This window comes from Malania oleifera, chromosome 10, assembly GCF_029873635.1.
Source record: "Malania oleifera isolate guangnan ecotype guangnan chromosome 10, ASM2987363v1, whole genome shotgun sequence".
In the NCBI taxonomy this organism is placed as follows: Eukaryota; Viridiplantae; Streptophyta; class Magnoliopsida; order Santalales; family Ximeniaceae; genus Malania; species Malania oleifera.
Window position 1 is genome coordinate 15,063,663 of NC_080426.1, and position 23,313 is coordinate 15,086,975.

Sequence of the window (23,313 nt, forward strand, 5' to 3'; positions counted from 1 at the left end):
TTTGATGCGATTGTTGTAGTACTTAGCTACCTTCTGTTGGTACGCTGTAACTTTTAGACTCGCCTGATCCTGTCTCTCTTCCAGTAGGTCTATTTCTGATCTGAGCTCTTCGTTATTGGTCTGCTCGTTAAATTATTGCCTTCGCCAGGAGGGTATCCCTACCTCTGCTGGGATGACCGCTTCTGCGCCAAAGACAAGCATAAAAGGGGTTTCCCCTGTTGCCGCTCTCTTGGTGGTGTGGTATGCCCATATGAGTGAAGGGAGTTCCTCTGCCCATCTACCTTGCATAGATTCGAGTCGCGTCCTCAATCAGTGCAGTATCGTTCAGTTCATGTTCTCTACCTGTCCATTACTCTGGGGGTGTGCCACTGACGCAAAGACGAGCTTAATAGATTGGTCCGAACAAAAGTTTTTGAAGCGTTCGTTGTCGAACTGCTCCGTGGTTTGTAACTATTGCCCAAGGGATTCCGAAACGGCAAACCACTGATGTCCACACAAAGCGCGTAATGTTTCGCTCTGTTATGGTGGCTAGAGGTTCGACCTCTACCCACTTAGTGAAATAATCTATTGCTACCAACAAAAACTTTTTTTTACTAGTCGCCTGCGGTAAAGGTCCTGGGATGTCTATGCCCCACTGTGCGAAAGGGCAGGGACTGGTTAGAAAGGAGAGTAGACTAGAGGGTATGTGTGGTACTGCTGCACATCTTTGACATCTGTCACATCGTTTGACGAGCTCAGCAGCATCTTTCTTCATTATGGGCCAGTAAAATCCCTGTCGCATGACCTTGTGGGCTAGGGCCCTACTGGCAAGGTGGTTTCCGCACACTCCTTCGTGGATTTCCCTTAGTATGTATTTCCCTTCCTCATTGTTTAGATAACGAAGGTAGGGTAGTGTTAGGGATCACCTGTACAGCTCCCGGCCTATCAACGTATATCTTGCTGCTTTCCTTCTCACTTTCAGAGCTTCTTTGTTGTCCTCTGGTGGGGATCCGTCCTGAAGGTATAGGAATAGAGACGCCCTCCAATCGTCCTTGCTGATTTCGGACACCACTGAGTTAATTATGACCTCCTTGTATGAGGGTTTCCCTATCCACTCTAGATAAATAGCGTTTTTCCATTCCGAACCGATTGCTGAGGCCAATTCGCGAGTGCGTCGGCCTTTTTGTTCTCTGCCCTTGGTACGTGTTCTATATCGAACTAAGCGAATGCTTTCACGTATTCTTGGGCCTTAAGGAGATATTTCTTCATTTTTTTATCCCCAACCTCAAATTCTCCTTTCAGCTGCTCTACCACCAGTTAGGAATCACTCAATACTTTGATTTGTGTCACCCCTAATGCTTCTGCCAAGCATAGGCCTGCTAACAAAGCTTTATATTCCGCATCGTTGTTGGTTACTGTGAACTCCAGCTTTAGTGCGAAAAGAGTTTCACTGTCGTCCGGGGCTGAAAGGATGAATCTAGCTCCCCCTCCAGCAGTGTTAGACGACCCATCAACATGTAGTGTCCATACGTCTAACTTATTGGATGACTCGGGGAGCCTTTCTTCTGTAAAATCAGCGAGTACCTAGGCCTTGACAGCAGGCCTTGGTTGATACTGTATGTCGAAGTCACTTAATTCGATTAACCATTTCGTCATCCTTCCCGAACTCTCCGGCCGCTGCAGAATTTGTCTCATTGGTAGGTTTGTTAACACAATTACCTTGTGGGCCTAAAAGTAGGGCCTCAATTTTCGTGTTGCACAGATGATGGAGAAGGCGGCTTTTTCCGCCTTGCAATAGTTCTTTTTGGCTCCACTCAGCACCTTGCTAGTGTAATATATGGGCTGATGCTTCCTGCCTTCTTCCCGGACTATGACCGAGCTGACAACATTTTCCGTAGACGCTATATATAGGTAGAGGTCTTCCCCATTCTTTGCCTTTGTCAAAAGGGAAGGGGATCTGAGGTATTGCTTGAACTGTTCGAAGGCTTTGGCCTGCTCTTCCCCCCATTCGAATCCTCCCTTCTTCCGTAGTGCTTTGAAGAAATGTAAGCCTTTCTCCCCTGAGCATGAGACAAACCTACTGAGGGAGGCTATCCTCCCTGTCAAAACTTGGATCCCTTTTTTTGTCCGTGGAGCTTCCATTTCCAGCAGCACTCTTATTTTATCCGAATTTGCTTCTATACCTCTATGAGTCACCATAAAGCCCATAAACTTTCCTGCAGAAACACCAAATACACACTTTGATGGGTTCAGTTTCATGTGGTATCTACGAAGGAGTTCGAACGTTTCCCTCAAGTCTTTACAATGTTGCCCTGCTTCCAAGATTTTTACCAACATATCGTCCACGTACGCCTCCATTGTTTTTCTGAGCTGATCTTTAAAGATCATGTTCACCAACCTCTAATATGTGGCTCCTGCATTTTTTAGCTTTTAAGGGCATTACCTGGTAACAGTACAATCCCCTTTCGGTGATGAAAGAAGTTTTTTCTTCGTCAGCTCGACTTATAAGGATTTGGTTGTATCCCAAGTAGGCATCCATGAAATTGAGGAGCTCGTGCCCCAAGGTCGAGTCCACTAGCTAGTTGATTCGGGGAAAAGGGAAGCTGTCCTTTGGGCACGCCTTATTCAGGTTAGTGAAGTCTATGCAAGTGCGCGATTTTTCGTTCGGCTTCCTTACTAGAACCATGTTGCTCAACCACTCCAGGTAGTCTACCTCCCTGATGAAGTTGGCTTGCACCAACTTCATCACTTCCTCATCGATTATTTTGATCTACTCCATCGTGAAGCTTCCTTTTTTCTGTTTCACAGGTCAGTGGTTGGGTCGAACTGCAGCCTGTGCTCTATGACTGTAGGGTCGATGTCGAGCATGTCTGCGGCTGACCAGGCGAACAAATCAGCGAATTCATCCAACAGTTCGCTCAGGTATGCTTTCAAGGTGTCGGGCATGTGACTTCCGATCTGTATACTCTTCTCCTGGTGGCCCTTCAAGGGTATATGCCTGATGTCTTCATCTACTGTACTGATTTGGGGATACTCTCTTCTTACTTCTAGATCTTCCATCATTAGAGTTTCTCTAGCCTCCATCTTCCCTTTCAGGGCCATTATATAGCATCTCTAAGCAGCGGCCTGATCTCCCTTGGCAAATCCTATCCTTTGTGGTGTAAGGAATTTGATTTTGAGGTGGTATGTTGACGTTACAGCCCGAACTGCATTAAGGAAAGCGCGACCCAAGATGACATTGTACACCGAAGGTCGGTCGACCACCAGGAACTCTGTCAGCGTTGTAGCCTGCTGCGAGGTCGTCCCTATTGTCACCGGTAACGTGATTGTACCCAAAGGATGAACAATGTCTCCCCCGAATCCTACCAGGGGGGTTGAGACCGGCTTGACTCGTTCCTTGTCGATCTTCATTCCGACCAGGACCAACTAGAACATGATGTTAGCCGAGCTCCCATTGTTTATTAATATACGTCTGACCATGTAATTGGCCACAAGTAGGGAGAGCACCAGTGCGTCATCATGTGGCTGCTGCACCCCTTCTTCATCTCCGCTGTCAAAGGTTATGATGTCATCTTTTTTGTTTCGTTTGCTACTGGTTTCCCCCTTCTCCATCGATAGCACCTGTTTAGCATATCTTTTGAGGGCACTCCCGCTATCTCCTTTACCAGTGGATCCTCCGAAGATCACGCAATCTCCCCTATGACTTGCCCTTCCTTCTCTTTTGCGGTATGCCTCCTCTACTCGAGAGATTCTCTTTGTGGATTTTCTTTCTTTATAAACTTGGACAAGTGTCCCCTTATTAGGACTTCGATTTCTTTCTTCAACTGAATGCATTCTTCTGTATCGTGGCCATGATCCCTATGGAATGCATAGAACTTAAACATGTTCCGCTTGTGTAGAGGCATTCACATAGGTTCAAGCCACGAGATGTAGTCCTTCTTTCTGATCTGCATCAGTAATTTTGAGCGCGGTACATTCAAGGGTGTGTAGGTGGAGAACTTGTTGTGTTGCCCTCTCATCTTTGGGCCCAGGTGCAGTGCACTAGTCTCGTGCCTTTTTGCGGATCTATAGGAGTCTTCTGTTTCTCTACTATTGTTTTTCCTTTTTGGCTCTATGCAACTTCCTCTTGTATCCATCATCTCTTCCAGGTTGATGTATTTCTCTGCTCTAATCATCAGCTCCCCCATATCCACCGGCGATTTTTTCCCTAGGGAGTATAAGAAGCTTCCGGGTTGGAGAGCCGTTGTCAAGGCTGCCAAAGCCACCCCTATGTCTAAGTTGCGGATTTCTAGGGTTGCCGTGTTGAATCGATGCATGAAGTTCTTTAGAGTCTCCTGCTCCCCTTGCGCCATACTCATTAGATGGCCCGTTGTTTTAGCAACTCTTCGGCTACTAAGGAAGTGGCTCGTGAACATTTGCTCCATCTTTTGGAAGGAACCAATGGATCCTGGTCGCAGAGTTCGATACTAATCTCTGGCAGTACCCTTAAGAGTGGTTGCAAAAGCTCGACACATGATGGCGTTTGGAGCCTCTTGGAGCTGCATCAACGTTTTAAAATTATCTAGGTGATCAATTGGGTCAGACAAACCTTCGTACCTTTCAAAGGTGGGCATCTTGAATCTTCTTGGCAATGGAGCCTCCATGATTTCTTTGTTGAATGGCGGCTCTGAGGACCTCAGGGATGCTTCCCCGTAGTAGGATTTGGTTCTGCCCTCTTTCATCATCTTCTCTATATGATCTATCTTCTTGATTCTTTCTTCGAGCTCCGTGGATCTTTGCTGGTTGACGTCCACGCTATTTGCATCTTCTACCTTCTTGTTGGGGTAGGTTTTCTCCTCGTTCTCCACTGGTTTGTTAGCTTGCTTGTCTGCGCTGGGGTTCTCTTGTGATTGGTGGAGGACGTGCCCTTCTTGACTCTTTTGTTGTAAGAGTTGGTTGAACATATCCTTTATTTCCTTTTGGAAAGCGAGGAACTCCTCCCTACTGACACCCGATGACTCCGCGGGTGTGGAATGGATGGACTGGGATGATTCTTTTATAGCAGGGATGGAGGTAGAACTGTGTGAGGTCAGCATTGCTGGAATGTCGAAAGTCGAGAGCAAAATATGATCGCCTCTTAAAAGCAGGTTCCTACAGATGGCACCAACGGTTGTGGGGTAAAAATAGCAGGGATGCTCCTTCGACTTCCGTTGACCTGAAAGGGGAAGAAAAGAAAGGCTTGGAGGACCCGGGGTGTACTTTGGGGGATCACTTCGATGCCTAAGTAAGAGGAATGCTTTTAGAGAGGCTGAACACAACAGTAGAATAGTGTTGAATGACTTACCTTGGCCTTTTCTCCCGATCCCTTCTTATAGGGGCTCGAGTTGATCGTAGGTTGGCTCGAATTTATTGCGCGGGGGTGTGAATCGCTCCCCAGCCATGAGTGCGTGCACCTATTACTCGGCTATTAAAACCACTGACGTGGATCTCTCCTCCTCTTTATTGGGTTGGAGCTAATCTCTCGTCAGGATGTCAGACCCGGAGAAGGTGCGAGATAGGCGTTGACCTGCCCTCATTGGCTAGATTATTTTGGGCGTATCTTATTATTATTATTATTATGTTATAAACAACACAATATAATATAATGGTTGATATTTAGACAGCATAGTGTCCTCAATTATGTTGATTATTTGATTTACTCATGTATTGAGTTTTTAAATTTATGATTGTTGAAAATTTTCTTAGAATACTTTTGTGAATAAAATATACTTATTCTCCATACATGAGTTATACACATGTAAAAAAATATTATTGGATTCATTTAGGCTTTATTTGGAACTCGAAAAACGTTAGGGAAAGAAAATAAAAATATTAAGAAATTAATATTTTCATATTTGATTATCGAGAAAAGTGAGAAAGAAAATCGAAATATATCGCATCTATGAACACTATTTTGATTTTACAAACTATTAGTATTTGGATTTCCTAATTTTTTAATAGTATTTCATATAAAATGAAAATACAATGGAAAATGAGAAAAAGAAAGAAAAATAAAGAGAAAACTCATTTTTTCTTATATTTTCATTCTCTATTAAATATTATAAAGAATGAAAATTTTTTTTATTATGACTTAAAATTTAGAAAAACTAGACATTAATATTGTGTGAAATCAAAATTTTGTTCATAAATTTGATATATTTTTTATTTTTTTTTTAAAAGAATCATGGTATAAAAATATTTTTTGATGCTGCAAATCAAAAGTTACCCAATTTTAAATGAAATGAAAAATTAGTGTGCATTTGGGTAAGAAACTTGAAACTTATACGAATAAATTTGTTTGGCCAGCAAATTAAAGACAATGGGACATGTTATTAATTAAACTTAAACAGAATTCATAAACGGTGACGGTCCATTGCGCCTCGCAGAGTGAGAGGACCCAAGTGCCCAACCGCGATGATCCGAAAATGGAGGCAGACTAGACCTATTCTCATTCTTCGAATCCGCGAATCTACCCATGAGGATTTCAACCGTAACAAACGTTAATTAAACAACGTAACCCCTTTATTAATTAATTGATTCACTTCACTCGTTTTTCTTTTGTTTTTCAATTGATTGCTTCCTATGTTTTCTTTTTAAATTAAAAGTTCTTAATCATAGAGCTTAATCCCTCCAAACGCTGCCTTCTCCAACAGCAACCAGCCGATCTCTCCTGGATTTCCCCCTGCAGACTCGGGATTACTCTCTGCTCTCTCTCTCTCTCTCTCCCCGGCTACCTGGTCATTGTTGGTATCATCATTGGACTTCTACTACTGCTTTCTTCATTTCCTTTTTATATTTTTTCTGAAGATCTTTTCCATGTGAACTCAAAAAGCTGAGAGCTTGCTTCCCCACATCAGAAGACCGAAGAGGAGGGATTGAGAGATGGCGTGCATGAAACTGGGATCTAAACCAGAAGCCTTTCATCTCGATGGCCGAACCTGGTATTGCATTTTCCCATTTCTCCCTCTCTCTCTGTCCCACAGTGCTTGGCTGACAGTAATGTCGAAAATTTCGGACTGGGTTTGATTCTGTTTGGCATTTGAATCGTCATCTTTAGTGCCTGTCGTCTCATATACTCTCATTCTTTGCTTCTCTTGTCTCCTTACTAAAAGAACAAATTTGAATTTGGTACATTGGTACAAGGCTGATTCGAGGGTATGCAATAGATTCGATGCACGTATAACTATAATTGGCAAAGTAGGTCATTTGCCTAAATTTTTTTTTTCCTGATGCTAATCCTGCAGTTCTATCGCTAGCATTTGAAACCATTTGCGTTAATATAGTTAGGTACCTGGTATCTGCATTGTAGTTTATGCGTGCACATTCTCCCAAAAGTCATCTGGAAGCCTTGAGGGGAGGAGAGAGAAGGATGGCGTCATGGCTACAACATGCCCTTACTTCATAGAAAGAAAGAGGTCTAATAATGCCTACCGGGGGTAAAAAGCAATAGAAAAACGAAAGAGAGATTGAAAATGTTGTGCTTCAAGGGGATTACATGGCTTCTACTTTCTACCAATGTAGAATTGTGTTTACTAGAATTGAGAATTCTAGTCTTTTTGGTGAAAATTTTAAGATATCTCTTGCAAATTGCAGTATGCTTCAAATCACAGGCCCAGTTGCATATGCAAGTTCCCATTTCTTCCCTTGTTGACTGATATGTTAGTTATGTACTGTAGTTTTTACATGTAAATCCTATGTCCAATATCTTCTGTCTACAGATCCACATTGTCGGTCACATTCATCTAACTCAGTTCATTTTTCAAGTCATTCTCCATTGTTTTTCACCATCCCAGAGAATAGGGTATTTAATTGCCCTTGTCTTTTAGCCTCTCTAGATCGTTTCTACTGAAATTGTAGAGCAGTGGAAATTCCCTACTATGACTATTTATGAAATTCATAAACTGCGATCCGTTTGCATTGACATTTGAAAATAATTGTTTGCTCTTTCTGAACCTTTTTTCAAACAAGCTCCTTATGATATTCAATAACTTGGGGGATTAGCTCCTTAATTTTTTACCAACTCTTTTACTTCGTTGATCGGCTATGCTAGCAATAAATATTATACTTTCAAGACCACGTATACCATGTTTCCTGAGCTTTATCATGCATTTTTCCAAAATTTGTTATATTAGACCCTGCTGCCGTATTACAAATACATTCCAAAATGTTTAGTTGTTTCTTAATTTGAAGTATTCCAGAAGGATGAAGCTGTGCACATTATAGTGTCAATGTGTTCTATTATTACGAACAAGATGCGCACTTTACTCAGAGAATGTGAACTGCATTTTTTTTCCGCTTACAACCTTTTAATATTTGATTTCCTTTTCTTGAAGCTGATGTTTAATAATTCTTTTTGCAGGCTTTGTTCTGCTGGTCTTGCAAGTGATGTCGTCATTGAAGTTGGAGAAATTTCTTTTCACCTTCACAAGGTCTGCTTCACTTGGTCAAGCCTAGCTTCTATTGAGCTTCTTGATTTAATGCTTTTTTTTTCTTGGCCCGATCTTAAAAGTCCGACTTGTTTGCTTATTGTTGTTTTTGTTGTTCTTGTTGTCAATATATTGATGATTGTGATGATATACTACTAAAGCCACCATCACCACGATAATAATAATAATAATAATAATAATAATAATAAACTATTTTTTTTAATGTTTGAAATGATTAAAACAAATGGATTGCTCCTCTCCAAAATTTATACTTGTAGGCAAGCCTTTATCACACAAAAGATTGCTCATTTCCAAAATCTGAGATATTAATTGATTTCTGCATTCAAATATTTTTCTTTTATTGTGCCATAGCCCTAATATATTAGATAAATTAGTTTTGCCATATGCGCACTATTGATCGAGTCTTAAGATTTTCCTTATTTATTTTTTATCATACTGGATGAATGGAAATGAGACAGAATTATCAAAAAAGCACTCCATATTTGTCAGTGTGTTACTTTCCACTATTTTGTACGTATTTAAATATTGTGGTACTCATGTCTTATGCGTCAGTCTTGCCTAGCACTGTTGGAGGACAAAGAGTTTCTCCTTCATCTCATTCATGCATTTGTACTTGTGCATGTATATAATTTTCCTCCTTTTTCTCTTGCAACTACTCATCCAACTGTTTGCTCCCTTTCCTCCTTGGCATCTCCAGTTTCCATTGCTGTCCCGAAGCGGGTTATTAGAAAATATTATTGGAGATCCTTCTAGCAAGGAAGACAGAAAATGTCTCGTGAAACTTAATGACATTCCTGGAGGCGCGAAAGCCTTTTTGCTTGTAGCCAAGTTCTGTTATGGTGTTAAAATAGAGCTCACTGCATCAAACGTCGTCAATCTTCGATGTGCAGCTGAGTATCTACGAATGAATGAAGACTATGGGGAGGGAAATCTTGTTATACAAACAGAAAATTTCCTCAATGAAGTGTTTGGCAACTGGACGGACTCAATTAAGGCTCTTGAAACCTGTGAAGAGGTTCTGCCACAAGCCGAAGAGCTTCACATTGTTTCGAGATGCATCAATTCGTTGGCAATAAAGGCTTGTGCAGATCCAAGTTTGTTCAGTTGGCCAATATCAGGATGCAGTGCTGTGCAGAGCCCAGTGGGTACTGTCATTTGGAATGGAATACGCACTTCAGCCAAGCCACTCCCAGTGGGCGAGGATTGGTGGTATGAGGATGTTTCCTACCTTAGATTACCTCTCTATAAAAGGCTGATCCAGACTGTTGGCGCAAGAGGAATGAAGCCTGAGAGAATTGCAGGATCTCTGATTTTCTATGCAAAGAAGTATGTCCCTTTGACAGGGAGGTATTCTAGCTTCCAGAATGGAGACCATGCTGCCCCTGGATTGACTGTTTCTGCCCCATCAGGCGCAGATCAAAGGACTCTCCTTGAAGAGATAGTGGAGTTACTACCTGATCAAAAAGGAGCGACAGCAACCAACTTCCTGCTTAGGCTTCTTCGAACTGCCATGATCTTACATGCAAGCCCATCATGCAGAGAAAATTTGGAAAAGCGGATTGGTGCCCAGTTGGATCAAGCATTCCTTGAGGATCTTCTCATACCGAATATGGGGTATTCAGTGGATACACTTTATGATATTGATTGTGTTCAACGGATGCTTGATCACTTCTTGCTGGTGGACCAGGATGCTATTGATTCTACTTCAGCCTGTATAGTGGAAGAGGGGCAGTTGATGGGCGGGTCCCACTCCCTGATGCCAATGACAATGGTGGCTAACCTTGTAGATGGATATCTTTCCGAGGTGGCACCTGATGTCAACTTGAAGTTGACAAAGTTTCAGTCACTTGCTGCTGGTATTCCTGATTTTGCCAGGCCACTAGATGATGGAATTTACCGTGCAATTGATATATATCTCAAGGTAAGAGGATATCTGCTCTTGAATTTTCTCACTGCATATTTTCATTGCAAAAAAAATCTTTAGGACATCATTATTGGTATGCTTCTTCTAAATTTCTTAGAAATATTTAATTACCATGAGCATGAGGTGTAGTACCAGTGTTTGCTGGCTCTATCATTGATCATGTTGATATTTTTAGCTGGCTCATTTATTTTTTGGTTTTGTTCTTTTACTCAAAAGCCACATGTAATTTAGCCATTCATGGAGGGTACAGTGGTGGTTTGGTTACTCATGTAAAAACTTCTGATGTATTTACATGCATTTTGCAAACACAATAATTTTTCTTGCAAACTTACAGCTCAACTTGAACTTTTCTATGTAAAGACATGGCAAATTTTTCATCATCTTGCATGGTTTTGCATGCACGTATAGTGAATGAAATTCCCATGCATCATGTAGATATGTAGATGGGATCTGACTTTTCCTCTTTAATTTGACTATTATGTGATCATTATGAAAGTTTGTTATTGCCAAAAACCAGGAAATCTATATAGAGCATCATCTTATTTGATAGATTTTATGAATAATTATACATGCCCCCCCCAGGGATGAAGGAATCCAATAAGTTAGATCGAAGAAAAGCCAAAGGAGATTAAATTCTTCTTGCCATGCTTGGTTGCCACTGAAAAGAGGAGGGATGAAAAATAAAATTCACACACTATTCCATAGATACAGTTCATTTGAGGAAAAAATGAAGAGTTCTCTTAGCATCTGGGAACTAGAATTAAACAGTATTTGGAACTTATTTTTCTATTTGAATTAAAATTTCCATTTTTTTTCAGCTCCTATATTTCTCTTTCATCCAAACAGACATTATGCTATTATGCCAAGTAAATTAATTTGTCTGATTGCTATTCCTGAATTTTCTTAAGTAGCTTATGATTATTGCAGGCATTCTTTTACCCAAAATAATCATACTGTTTCAGGTTGGGTTCTTACGGTTGGGCAGGGAGAGAGAGAGAGAGAGAGAGATTTCTTTTCCCCCAACTTCTGACACATATTATTTAAACTGCTGTATATAATGTGCCATTTTGTTTCTTTTAGGGAGTTACCCTCATCTCACTACCCCCCTTGAAAAGCAGTACTGAACTGGTTTCTTCCTTGAGATCACTTTAAATTTAGCCAAATTCTGTAGCCATTAGACAGTAAATTTTCCTTGAAGTCACTTCAATAGCACTGGAGTCTACTAATTTTGATGAGGTTCGTGACCTTAGGCACATCCTTGGCTTACGGACTCCGAGAGAGAGCAGATTTGTAGGCTCATGAACTGCCAGAAACTCTCATTGGAAGCCAGCACTCATGCAGCCCAGAACGAGAGGTTACCACTCAGAGTAATTGTTCAAGTTCTTTTCTTTGAGCAGCTTCGGCTTCGCACATCTGTTGCTGGGTGGTTCTTTGTCTCTGACAACATGGAGAACTCTCAAAATCCTAGTGGGAATCTTGCGCTCATAAGAAACAGCGAATTCTCCCAAGTAGACACCTCACAAGACCACATTGTTGCAGTGGATGACATGAGGGAGAGGGTTTCCGAGCTAGAAAAGGAATGCCTAAGCATGAAACAAGAGCTTGAGAAGCTGGTAAGGACAAAGGGGAGTTGGAACCTTTTCTGCAAAAGGCTTGGTCTTCGACTAAAATCTCGGGCCTGTGATCACAAATCATCCAAGGCCTGTAATACCAAATCATCCGCAACAACAGCAGCACAGTATGGGAATGGAAAACAAACTTGCAATAATGGCGAGGTGGGCAATTGAGTTATGAAGTTTTGAAAGTAGATGGTTATTATATTCTTATTCGCCCATGCCCCTCCCCCGCAGAGTCTATCTTTTGAAATGTAGCTAGTTGTGATTTTTCCTTTGTGGGTTAGTTGATGCTGTAATTATATTTTGATGTTAGATATAATTTGTCCCCTGTTTTTGTTGGTTTTCAAATTTTCAGCTGCTAGTGCCTCTTAACATTGAAATGGAGCAAAGGTCCATGTTAAAATATGCAAGCCAAAAGTTTATATTTCCAAGTGGGATACTGGGTAGAAGAGGCACTGCATAAGAATATCATGATCCTGCTATATTTATGCATTGCTCTTCTGTCTGATGCTCCTCTCTTTAATCCTCTAGAAAATGCAATTCAAACCCCCAAAATCCATAATCACTTCTAAGCAGGAGTCAGGACAAGTATTTGGACACCTTAGGGCACCTAGCCGTGCGGATTGTGTGGGCAGCATTTCAGTGGTTAGAATTTGAAAGAAGAGATGAGAGGGGCATACATATGACAGGAGATGCTGATGGATTACCTCAAAGCTGTGTGGACTGTGAACCCTATTACTCTTTTTTTTTTGGATACACCAGATTTTTTGGACTTACACGCCAAACTAATTCCACGCCTAGATCCAAGCAGCAGGATTTGAACCCACCCTAGATTCACTGTTGTAAACGGCCTTCTAGAGAATCAATAAATAAATGGAGGAGCCGCCCTCCTTTTTTTAAAAAAGAAAAAGAAAAAAAGGGGCCTTCTGGAGAACTTCCTTACCACTTGAGCCGATGTCCGGAGCAATGAATTCTTTTACTCTACAATATATGTATGAATATTTCGATTAATTTGGTCCTATTTTGGAACTTTAAAGTTCCAAATAGTTCCTTAAAATGTATTTTGTATCCAAACTACCAAAGAGAAATATTACATCTAAATTCTACCTCTTTAATCCTCGCCCCTTCACAACTAAAGATTTTCAATATGAAAGTCCCATGTCAAATCATTGAATGTTTCCTAAAAAACGTCATATCATCATATGAACACCAACAAACTTTGCACTATATGAATTTTTTCCACTCAAAAAAAAATTCAAAGCAATGAATGTTTTTTCTTTGAAAAGTAAAATAGATTTGAACATGGGTTAAAATTGTTTACCGTGGCTTGCTAGCATGTTTCAAAATCATCCAATAACTTAATTTCTATCACAAATGCGATAATAAGTTCACATTTATTTTCAACTTAGGTGATTAATTGGCCATTTTATCTTAATGATGTTCGAATACATATTGAAAATAACTTATATGATTTACAAGTCATTAAAAGAAATAATTTTTATTAACTCAACTTGTGAAAATAATTTATTAATAAGCATCTTATTAAGTTATGTAGTTAAAAATAGAAATCAAAAATAGGTAAAAATTAGTTAATATGGAGAGGAGTTGCGTTGAACAAACTTTTCGAATTTGTTGCTAGAAATAAAGCAAGGAAAATTTTAATGGGTGCAACAAATTTGTGGGATGAAATCCAAGGCTAGGCTTTATTTGAATGAGATAATGGAAAAAATGAATTTCCATGATTTTTTCTCTAGAGTCTCAATATCAAAGTTTATCAAAAATAAAAATTTATTTAGATATATTTTAAAATTATAAATTTAAATTCAAAATATATTTAATAAAATTTATTCACATAATTTCCTACATATTTTATTTTATTTTATCTTTCATTTCATTTGATAAATAGGCAAAAACAATAATTTCCTTTTTATTTTTTTTCTTTCTTCTCTCATGCTCTCCAATTTCTTATACAATTTTCATCTTCGTTCATAATTAACAGTGGGGACGAAAACTTTTCTAAAACGACGCCGTATGTGTCATTCTTAAACCCTAACCCCAACTCCTCCCCCCACGATCCTCCTACTCTTTCTTTCTCTCGCTGCTGCCGTCGATTTCTCCGCTGCTCTGTTCGTGCGGCCGTCGGTCGCTGCTCTATTCCTTTCGCACTGCTTTGCTCGTGTGTTCTCCCCTATTGTCCCCAATCATTCATAATCACAACCTCCTTTTCACTGTCGGTTTCTTGGTAAGCTCTCTAAGCTCTTTTTAATGGCGTTCAATCCCATTCGTTCATTATCAACTATATGATTTAATAGGATTTTTCTATTCTCCACATTAGCGCGTTTCTCCTCATTGTTTAGTGTCTGTTTTTGTCAAATTAACCGCAATATTGGCCAGGTTTGGGGTTGTCCGTTGGAGGCTTGTGTTGGATGAAATGACTTAATTGTTCATTTTTATGAATTCAATTTCTACTTTTGAAAGAAAAAACTTTGCATCGTTGAAGTAGTATTTCACTGCCCTTCGTACACCGTTTCAGGTATGTTATTTTTGTGTTCCGTATTTTCTTATTGATTATATATATATATATATATATATATATATATATATATATAGTTTTAATATTTGCTTCAGATCATTCAAGTTTTTAGCACAAAGCTTTGGTTCTTTCTTCACAGGCCTCTCCATGACTTTGCTCGAAGTCATCACTAAGGCTACGGCTAATCCCGAACCACCCACATCGGACTCGAAGCATCCCTTCATTCTTAACCCAGATGAGATTTTCATCAATTTGAAACCCCAATCTGAAGAATCAGACGACATACCTTTGATCAAATCTCTAACTGGATGGCAAATATCGCGAACGGATTCAGAACTCATCCTCTCAGCTGACAAGTTCTTTAAAAAGTTGAAGCGAAACCTCAAAAACCCAAAAACTTTCAACAAAGAGAGCTTTCTTGTGCTTTTGAATTCATTTCTTGAAAACAACAGGGCGAAGATTGGCGTTCCACTTGTGGTTGATACGTCAAATGAATCTTATACTCGGGTATTGATCGAAAAGCTGGGCTTTTCAATGGGGAGTCATGTTGCAAGGTTGGTTATTGAAGCGTGTGTTGTTTTGGAGTTTTGGGAGATATTGGAGACCATTGTAGTTAATAGGCTGGTAGAGCACTCAAATTATTCGAGTTTAGTTTCTAATTTAGTGGAGAAGAAGAGATCAGATTTGCTTTGCCTATGCATCAAACATTTTGCAGATCTTCGATCACATGACTTAGTATTAATTTTGAAGTACTTCCTTTCTCCATCTCAAGATGGGTATAGTGGTATGTCAAGTGTAAGGAAGGAGTGGGAGAGCCAAGCCCTATTGTCTATTGAAAAGGCTACCGATAAAAGTCTCAAGGGTAAGAAATTGCGACTGGCAAAAGAGGCTGCAGTTTTACTTATGATTGCTTATGATGAGTTTTCGGTTTATGAGCTATGTTTGCATTATTTGCTGTCACCTATGAATGTCGATGAAGTGATATTATCATCCGCAATTGGCATGTTGAATGGTTTTGAAATGATGGGTTTGATACGGTATTTGGGTAAGTGGTTGAGGAAGTATGAGAAGTTTCCGCAAGCAGGTCCTTGTGCAAAAGCATCCTCTGTTTTGGGGCTGAAGGCCTGTGAATGGGTCCCTAGACTTGAAGATATTGTGAAATGCATTGGGCTGGTAGTGGATGAGCATTTCTCTTCATTGGTGTTGCATCCAGAGTTTCATGTCGAGCTTAGATCAATAGAGGGAGTGGTTAATTCTTTAGCCTTGGAAGCTAGACTTTGCTGTTCTATGGCAAATATGGTTGAGAATTTGAAAAGTGGAGCTAGAGATGCCCTAGTCTGAACCTGTCTCACTTTCTAATGTTTTCACTCAGTATGCACTACTCCTAGCCTCGCACTACATTTGCAACATTTGGGTCTTATTTATATTATAGTGTGACTGGAATGCAGTTTGAAGTTTGAATGGGTTGAAGGTATATTAAAAATTCCATTGCACCAACACATGTTTGGATGACTTTGATGTATGAATACTTATGGTTTTTCGTTATGCTCAGCCGCCATTTTGGTACTGGCAGTTTCAGTTATTTAGCCGTGTAATCGTGGTGATTATTTTTTTCCTGAGTTTGTTAATCCAATTGCGGAATGGAGTTTTCCTCATTCTTTTCTTTTTTCAAAACTTTTTTTTTTTTTGCGGGGGGATTATGGATCCATTGGGAGAGGGGAGAGGGGGAATGGATGCTATTGCCTTTTGGCTTAGCAACTGCGGAATTCTGGTCACACAATGTTTGGTATATTGGAAAGGAATGGAATGGAATGGAATGATTTAACTTTCTAGTCACCATTTTTTTTTTTTTTAAATTTCATTCCACTTTCTTTGTACTAATGATTGGTTTTGTTCTGCTTTTATTTGCTGAAAATTGGTGCAAAATGGTTCAGTTCTTGCGGTTCCAGGTTAGTTCTGATGCAAACCAACCTGGACCAATGCGTACCTCATACTGGTTGGCAGTCTTAGGATTGGTTGGCAGACTATGTCATTTCGAGCTCTTCCCAATATGTTGGCTGGTTGTATCATTCTTATTTACTGATTCGGAAAAATGAAAGCATGACATAGGAGCACCGGTTGAGATTTACAATCCATCAATTCCTTAAATTTGCAGTTGTCTTTTTAATGCAAATGGGGGATGCTTTTGGATTTGCATTTTGTGAAGTAGGACCTCACATTCTCATATTAGAGACCCAAAAGCTTGCTTTAGATTCATAATTTTATTCCTTGCATTCATTTAACTCGACTCTCGCTCACAGACTATCATGCTTGTGCCATTCGAAGGAAGTTAGTTTCACGCGTGATTACATATTTATATGTATTATGTGTTTTGCCAAACAAATCAGTTTATTATTATTTTTTAAAGTGTGTAAACAAAAAGGATTATGTTGAGAGATCTGTTTGTTTAGGTATTTTGCTGGTTGATTGAAGGACTTTAAATCTTAAAAATTCAAACCATAAGGACATGTTTGGTATGTGATAATCAATGTGCAAGAATGGGAATATGTTTAAAAGAAAAATAAATCTAGTATTAATTGAACTATTTCTAATCTGTCCCACATCAAAATAATTTTTTTAAAGATTAAAATAGTTATATTATTCTTTTATATAACAATAAAGATAAAAATAAAATTAAAAAATGTTATAAAATAAAATAGGAATTAATAATAAATAAAAGGGAATAAGCAGAAAGTAATGAAGACAAGCAAAAATAAATAAATAAGAAGTGAGACCGGATTTGCGCGGTTCGGTTTATACTTACTCCACGGGCGAATGATATTAGCAATCCACAATGTTAGGAGGAATTATAATATGTATATGGGTTTGTACAAATTTTCAACTATCTTATCTTATATAAAATATCTCACTCTTTTCTCTTCTTTTTTTCTTTTCTCAGTTTCTGCGCGTTTTTCTTCCTGCACTCTGCTCTCTGCTCACTTATGCTTATCTTGTGCATGTATTCTTCTCTGTGTCTGCTCCTCCTTATATAGTTGTTGGAGGAGTAGATGAAAAATAATTGAGTGGAATTGAGAAAGGGAGAGAAGAGGAAGACAAATGGAAAAAGACATGGGAGTGATGTGAGAGGGAGACAAAGGGGACAACCATCACTTCATTCACGACACAGGTAAGATTTTTATTTTTTATTTTCTTTCAAGTGGCAGTCACTATTATTGGCAGCTGACAGCTATCATTTATAAACTGCCAAGCTGCCTGTCATTCATAACACTCCCCCTTGGCTGTCACTCATATATTAACTTATCCTGTTAAGATCTTTATGCTGTCTCATTCCGATAAGATGTACCAGTCTCTTGAATGTTGTAGTTGGCAAAGCCTAGGTGAATAAATCTGTTAGATTATCACTTGATCGAACCTGTTGTACATTTATATCACCATTCTTCTGGAGTTCATGTGTATAGAAGAATTTTGGAGAGATATGCTTTGTTCTATCACCCTTTATGTATCTTCCTCTCAGTTGAGCTATACATGCAACGTTGTCTTCATACAAAACTATTGGAATGTCCTTGATTGATTGAAGATCACAATTTTCTTGAATATGAGAAATCATTGATCTGATCCAGACGCATTCTTTACTAGTTTCATGAATAGCTAGTATTTCAGAATGATCGAAGGATGTTGTTGTAATCGTCTGCTTCACTGATTTCCAATATATAGTAGTTTTTCCATAAAGAAATACATACCCAGTTTGAGATTTAGCATTGTGAGGATCAGATAGATATCCAGCATCTGCATATTCTACTAGTTGAGATTTGGAATTAAACGAGTAAAATAGATCCAAATCAGATGTACCTCTCAAATAATGTAGAATGTATTTAATTCCATTCCAATGTTGTCGAGTTGGAGCAGAGCTATATCTTGCTAGTAGATTCACAGAAAATGTAATGTCAAGTCTTGTACAATTTGTCAGATACATCAAAGAACCGATTACACTTAAATATGGTACTTTAGGACCAAGTAATTCCTCCCCCTCATCACGAGATCGAAATGGATTTTTCTTAACATCAAGTGATCGCACCATCATTGGAGATCCTAGAGGATGAACTTTATCCATATAGAATTGCTTCAATACCTTTTCGGTATATTTAGATTGATAAAAAAAAATTTCGCCATTTAAATGTTCAATCTGTAGGCCAAAATAATATCTTGTCTTTCCTAAATCTTTCATCTCAAATTCTACCATTAAATAATTAGCAACTTTAGTGAGCTCTTCAGAAATCTCAACTAAATTCAAATCATCAACATAAACAACAATTATAGAAAATTCGGATTCTAATCTTTTAATAAAAACGCATGGACAAATTGGATTGTTTATGAATCATTATTTCACTAGGTACTCACTTAAACGATTGTACCACATGCGCCAAGATTGCTTTAATCCATATAAGGAACGTTGGAGTTTGATTGAATATAAATTACTAGGTTTTGCTTCAGGCAATTCAAATCCTTCAGGGATTTTCATATAAATTTCACTATCCAACGATCTACATAGATATGTTGTTATTACGTCCATAAGACGCATGCTCAGTCGTTCAGCGACTGCTAGTCCAATTAGGAATCTAAAAGTGATTCCATCCATTACAGGAAAATATGTCTCCTCATATATCAATTTCAGGTTTCTGCGAGAAACTTTGTGCCACGAGTCTTACTTTATATCGAGTAATTTCATTATTTTCATTTCGCTTACTCACAAATACCCATTTGTATCCAATGAGTTGGACATCTTCTGGTGTCTGGACTACAGGTCCAAAAACTTATCTTTTAAAAGAGAGTTTATTTCTGATGTGATAGTCTATTTCCATTTGTGTGATACCTCGTGAAAGAAAGACTTAAAATGATTAGATGTTACTACCCATATCAACAAGGTGCACATTTCTTTTTTGGAGTCTTCCCATAAGAACTTCGTGGTTAAGCGTGCTTGACTTGGAGTAATCTTGAGATGGATGATGTAAACGACCCAAAAATTATTCCATTCTTTTTTATCTATATATATATGTTGCTTAAATATCTCTGCTATAGACCCTCAGGCCTCAGATAGGCACTGAAGTATTTTTGTAAGTAGTGGGCACACCCGTGCAGCGGAAAACATGAATCACATAACCACATATATACATACAATACTAGAATTCAGTATCTTACCCACATCATAATTACTCATATAAGTCCCCTTTACCCAAAACTCAACATCCAACAAAAACTTACCCTATGTACAAGGCAATAAAAAGGGTCTCTTTCTATTTGCGAGCCTATTCAGCTCGCGATTCACCTAAAAAATATTAGAATAATGGGGTGAGTCGACGCTCAGTAAGTGGAAATATGCTATTACTAGTGTGTGGCGACTAAGTTGTATGGTTGTAATAGCAATATTTAAAACAGTAAAATCTGGCAAACAGTAAAACACATTATCTCATTTATAGTAGCTTAAAATATAATTGTACCATCTGAACTTGCTATAATTCATACTGTTAATATTATACTATATTCAACAAAAATAACTGATACACCCACAAGCATATATATATATATATATATATATACATATATATATATATATAAAATTTCTATTAAATAATCAAATTTCCTAACATAGTATATTTCCTTTACTTTATCTCTAAAAAGTCCCTACTATACTCTGGCCCTATATCCACAAGGTTCTCCACTCAACACCCTAAAAATGACATTTCTCAGAACAAAACATCAGTATTTTTCTGTATACAACATTTCCTATAACTGTAGGGAAAGCATATTTTGAATAAAATATCTTACCCTATGTAATGACCTCAAATTTCTTACTTTAAAGTGAAACATAATAAATAAAATGGTTAACTTGAACCTGTGGCTAGCGGGGACACTTATCAATCACAGCGGAAACCTAAGCAGCAGTAAGTATAAAATCTCAATCATCCAACCATAAAACATAATACCAGAGTTTACTACATCATCAGAATACTGTATTTATATACATCCTCCAAAAAGTCAAAATAACACTAGGATCGTATAACAAAAATCTCCTGATCCTAGTTCAGTGCTTACCCTTCTAGTAGGGAAGCTTTACCCACTCAACGGCGGCCTTGATCCGCCGGTCTCTCAGGGTCTCCTGAAAAATTAATTACGTTCGGGGGTGAGACACATCTCAGTAAGGGAAAATAAACTAAATAAAGTTGTGTGGCAACATGAACATTTAAGGCAGTTATATATATACAGTACATTTCATATCTCTGTAAACATTCATCATATCGTACTGAATAATCATATATTTTCATATTTACTAATAAATCATATCATACATAAAACATCTGTTATAACTGATAATACTGAAAACATACCCAAGATGAATAGTTAGTTGATGTCATGTATTACCCCCCATGACGGGTTGTGCAGCCCGAAGGCTGGACTCGACAATGGCTGGCCGACCATTGCAGACTCAAAAATGTCTGTAAGTACGATGGGCCCCCCACACCCTGGTCCGGACTGCCAGGTGGACGTCCACACTTTACTGAAAGCCACATCAACTATCCATCTCCCACCCCCTCGTGGGGTGGTTAACACTAATCTGATCATAAACATCTAATCTGTAAGCTACGGTACCGTGCTTCTGAACTGAACTAAACTAACATCCAAGTTCTGATATCATATAATACATGATAATATAACATCTTTCATAATTTCATAAATACGGCCTTGCGCCGAACATTTCATAAATACGGCCTCGTGCCGATCGTCTCATAAATACGGCCTCGCGCCAAAATCATACATAAATATGGTCTCGTGCCGAATATTTCATAATTACGGCCTCGTGCCGAACATTTCATAACATATGGAAAATAAATCAATTATCATGTATTTCAAAATCATCATATATTGCATTATTACGTAATTTCTGAAAACATGCTCGTAAAATTGCCGTAACGTAGTACATTTCATAAAAAATAATACTCATGCCACACAATGCTGAATTAAATCATACGTTCCATCTAAAATCGTAATTCCTGTATACAGCAATATTTTCCCAAATATACATTTAATCCATAATACTCGTGTATAATACATGTTTTTTTGAAAATAATTTACTCATACATAATGATAATTTGCGTGGAAAATAACTGCTTTAGTTTATTATCTTACCTGACTACTGAGAAAGCCCCTAAAATATCTTGGTCTAACACCTATAGAATTTCTTGGTCAATACCTTGAAAATGAAAACTCCCAGTATTAAACTTCAGTATTTCTACGTGTACATCATTTCTTATAATTGTCATAAGATCAAATTTGGTTTCAAAAGTCTTACCTCAACTTAGGGATGATTTCCAACTTGCTTTCACCAGCGATCCGCTCCAGCAGAATTGTAAAGAACTTCCCCAAGAGAGTCGTGGTGGCTTCGAATTGTTGAACCGGCATAAATTCGACCCAAAATCGATGAAAAAGAGAGAGAAAATCGAAGGGAGGAGAGAGAGGAGAGAGGTTGCTTAATAATGAAGTTAAAAATTCATATTTTTAATATTTATAGAATTGGATTCATCTACGAGCCACATCATTCGTCGACGAATCCTTTAATAATTTCGTCGACGAAATTCAGTCCTCGTCGACGAAATTCACTAGACTCAAAACCTCTCTCGGTATTTCCTCATCAACGAATTCTCTTATACCTTCGTCAACGAATCCCCTGTATTCGTCGACGAAGCCCTGATGATTCCCTCGGTTATTCCTTTCAAAGTGCAATGTCGTCGACGAACGCTTCGCCGACCTCCTCCTTCTATTACTGTTTTCCATTTCCCTTCCTCTTTATTATTTAAATTCCATTTTTACTCGGGTTGTCACACCCTAAGTTTGGGATGAATTTCAAATCACCTCCACCAATGATCCACTTTGGCAGACTTGCATAGAACTTTCCTAAGAGCGTCGTGGTGGCTTCAAATCATCGATCCAGCGAAAGACGGGGCCGGGATAGAAGAGAGAGGGAGTTTGTTGCGCCAAATTCAGTAAATTAATCCGGGTTTTCACTATTTATAGCTTCGGATTCGTCGACGAGACACGTCATCTCATCGACGAGTCCTTAAGAAATTTCGTCGGCAAACCTTCCTTCCACATCGACGAATTTTAGACTACCTAAAAATCTCTCTCGGTATCTTCTCGTCAACGAGGCATGACTTCGTCGATGAGACCCCCTTATTCGTTCGTTGATGAAATCCCTGTGTTCATCAACGATGTAATAACCCGGAAAAAAAAAATTTTAAAAAAATAAATAATTAAATTAATTAATTAAACACTATTAAATTAATGTATTAAATAAACAAATAAAAAGAAATAGTATGAAAAAAAAGTAATTATTAATTAATTAATGAATTAATTAAACCTTATTAAATTAAATAAACAAATAAAAATACATAGTAAAAAAAAAAAGGAATAAATATATATATATATATATAAGCTAATGTCTATATATATATATAAAGGTTAAAGTATAAGTTAATGTATATATATATATATATATATATATATATATATATATATATATATAAAAGTTAAGTTAGAGTAAGTCAGTAAAAAAAAAAAGAGATAAAAGAAGAAGAAAGAAACCTGAAGTCCAGAGACCTGCGTCTCTTTCTCTCTCTCTGAACTTACTTCTTCTATCAGTCCGTCTCTCTCCACTCCTCCGCCTCCGCCTCTTTCTTCCTTTATTTCTTGACGAGTTTATGGCGGATCGGGAAACAGAAGGTGCCGTTGGGTTCCTAGCTCTGC

At 38.3% G+C, this 23,313-nt stretch overlaps 2 protein-coding genes across 11 annotated transcripts; both read left to right on the forward strand.

The window, feature by feature from the left end:
- Window positions 1-6,341: 6,341 nt before the first annotated feature.
- Window positions 6,342-12,332, forward strand: LOC131165666 (BTB/POZ domain-containing protein At5g03250-like). Of its 10 annotated transcripts, none has more exons than XM_058123644.1 (6): window positions 6,342-6,510; window positions 6,651-6,744; window positions 6,830-6,938; window positions 8,357-8,426; window positions 9,142-10,365; window positions 11,619-12,332. In XM_058123644.1, exons 3-6 carry the CDS (start codon window positions 6,880-6,882, stop codon window positions 12,153-12,155), a joined length of 1,890 nt encoding a protein of 629 aa, XP_057979627.1. In that variant the 5' UTR covers window positions 6,342-6,510; window positions 6,651-6,744; window positions 6,830-6,879; the 3' UTR covers window positions 12,156-12,332. The 10 variants fall into 10 exon arrangements, with proteins under 10 accessions (XP_057979627.1, XP_057979625.1, XP_057979633.1 ...); XM_058123642.1 differs by having other exon boundaries at window positions 6,651-6,740; XM_058123650.1 differs by having other exon boundaries at window positions 6,359-6,510; window positions 6,855-6,938.
- A 1,686-nt stretch (window positions 12,333-14,018) lies between these two features.
- On the forward strand, window positions 14,019-16,353 carry LOC131165667 (uncharacterized). The gene is made up of 3 exons (XM_058123652.1): window positions 14,019-14,226; window positions 14,379-14,517; window positions 14,657-16,353. Exon 3 carries the CDS (start codon window positions 14,665-14,667, stop codon window positions 15,856-15,858), a length of 1,194 nt encoding a protein of 397 aa, XP_057979635.1. The 5' UTR covers window positions 14,019-14,226; window positions 14,379-14,517; window positions 14,657-14,664; the 3' UTR covers window positions 15,859-16,353.
- The last annotated feature ends 6,960 nt before the right edge of the window (window positions 16,354-23,313 follow it).

Coding starts and splice junctions, on each gene's coding strand:
- LOC131165666 (XM_058123644.1), top strand. CDS start 6,880: ATGGCGTGCATGAAACTGGGATCTAAACCAGAAGCCTTTCATCTCGAT. Junction 6,939..8,356: donor CATCTCGATGGCCGAACCTG/GTATTGCATTTT, acceptor TTCTTTTTGCAG/GCTTTGTTCTGCTGGTCTTG. Junction 10,366..11,618: donor CAATTGATATATATCTCAAG/GTAAGAGGATAT, acceptor TCGTGACCTTAG/GCACATCCTTGGCTTACGGA.
- LOC131165667 (XM_058123652.1), top strand. CDS start 14,665: ATGACTTTGCTCGAAGTCATCACTAAGGCTACGGCTAATCCCGAACCA.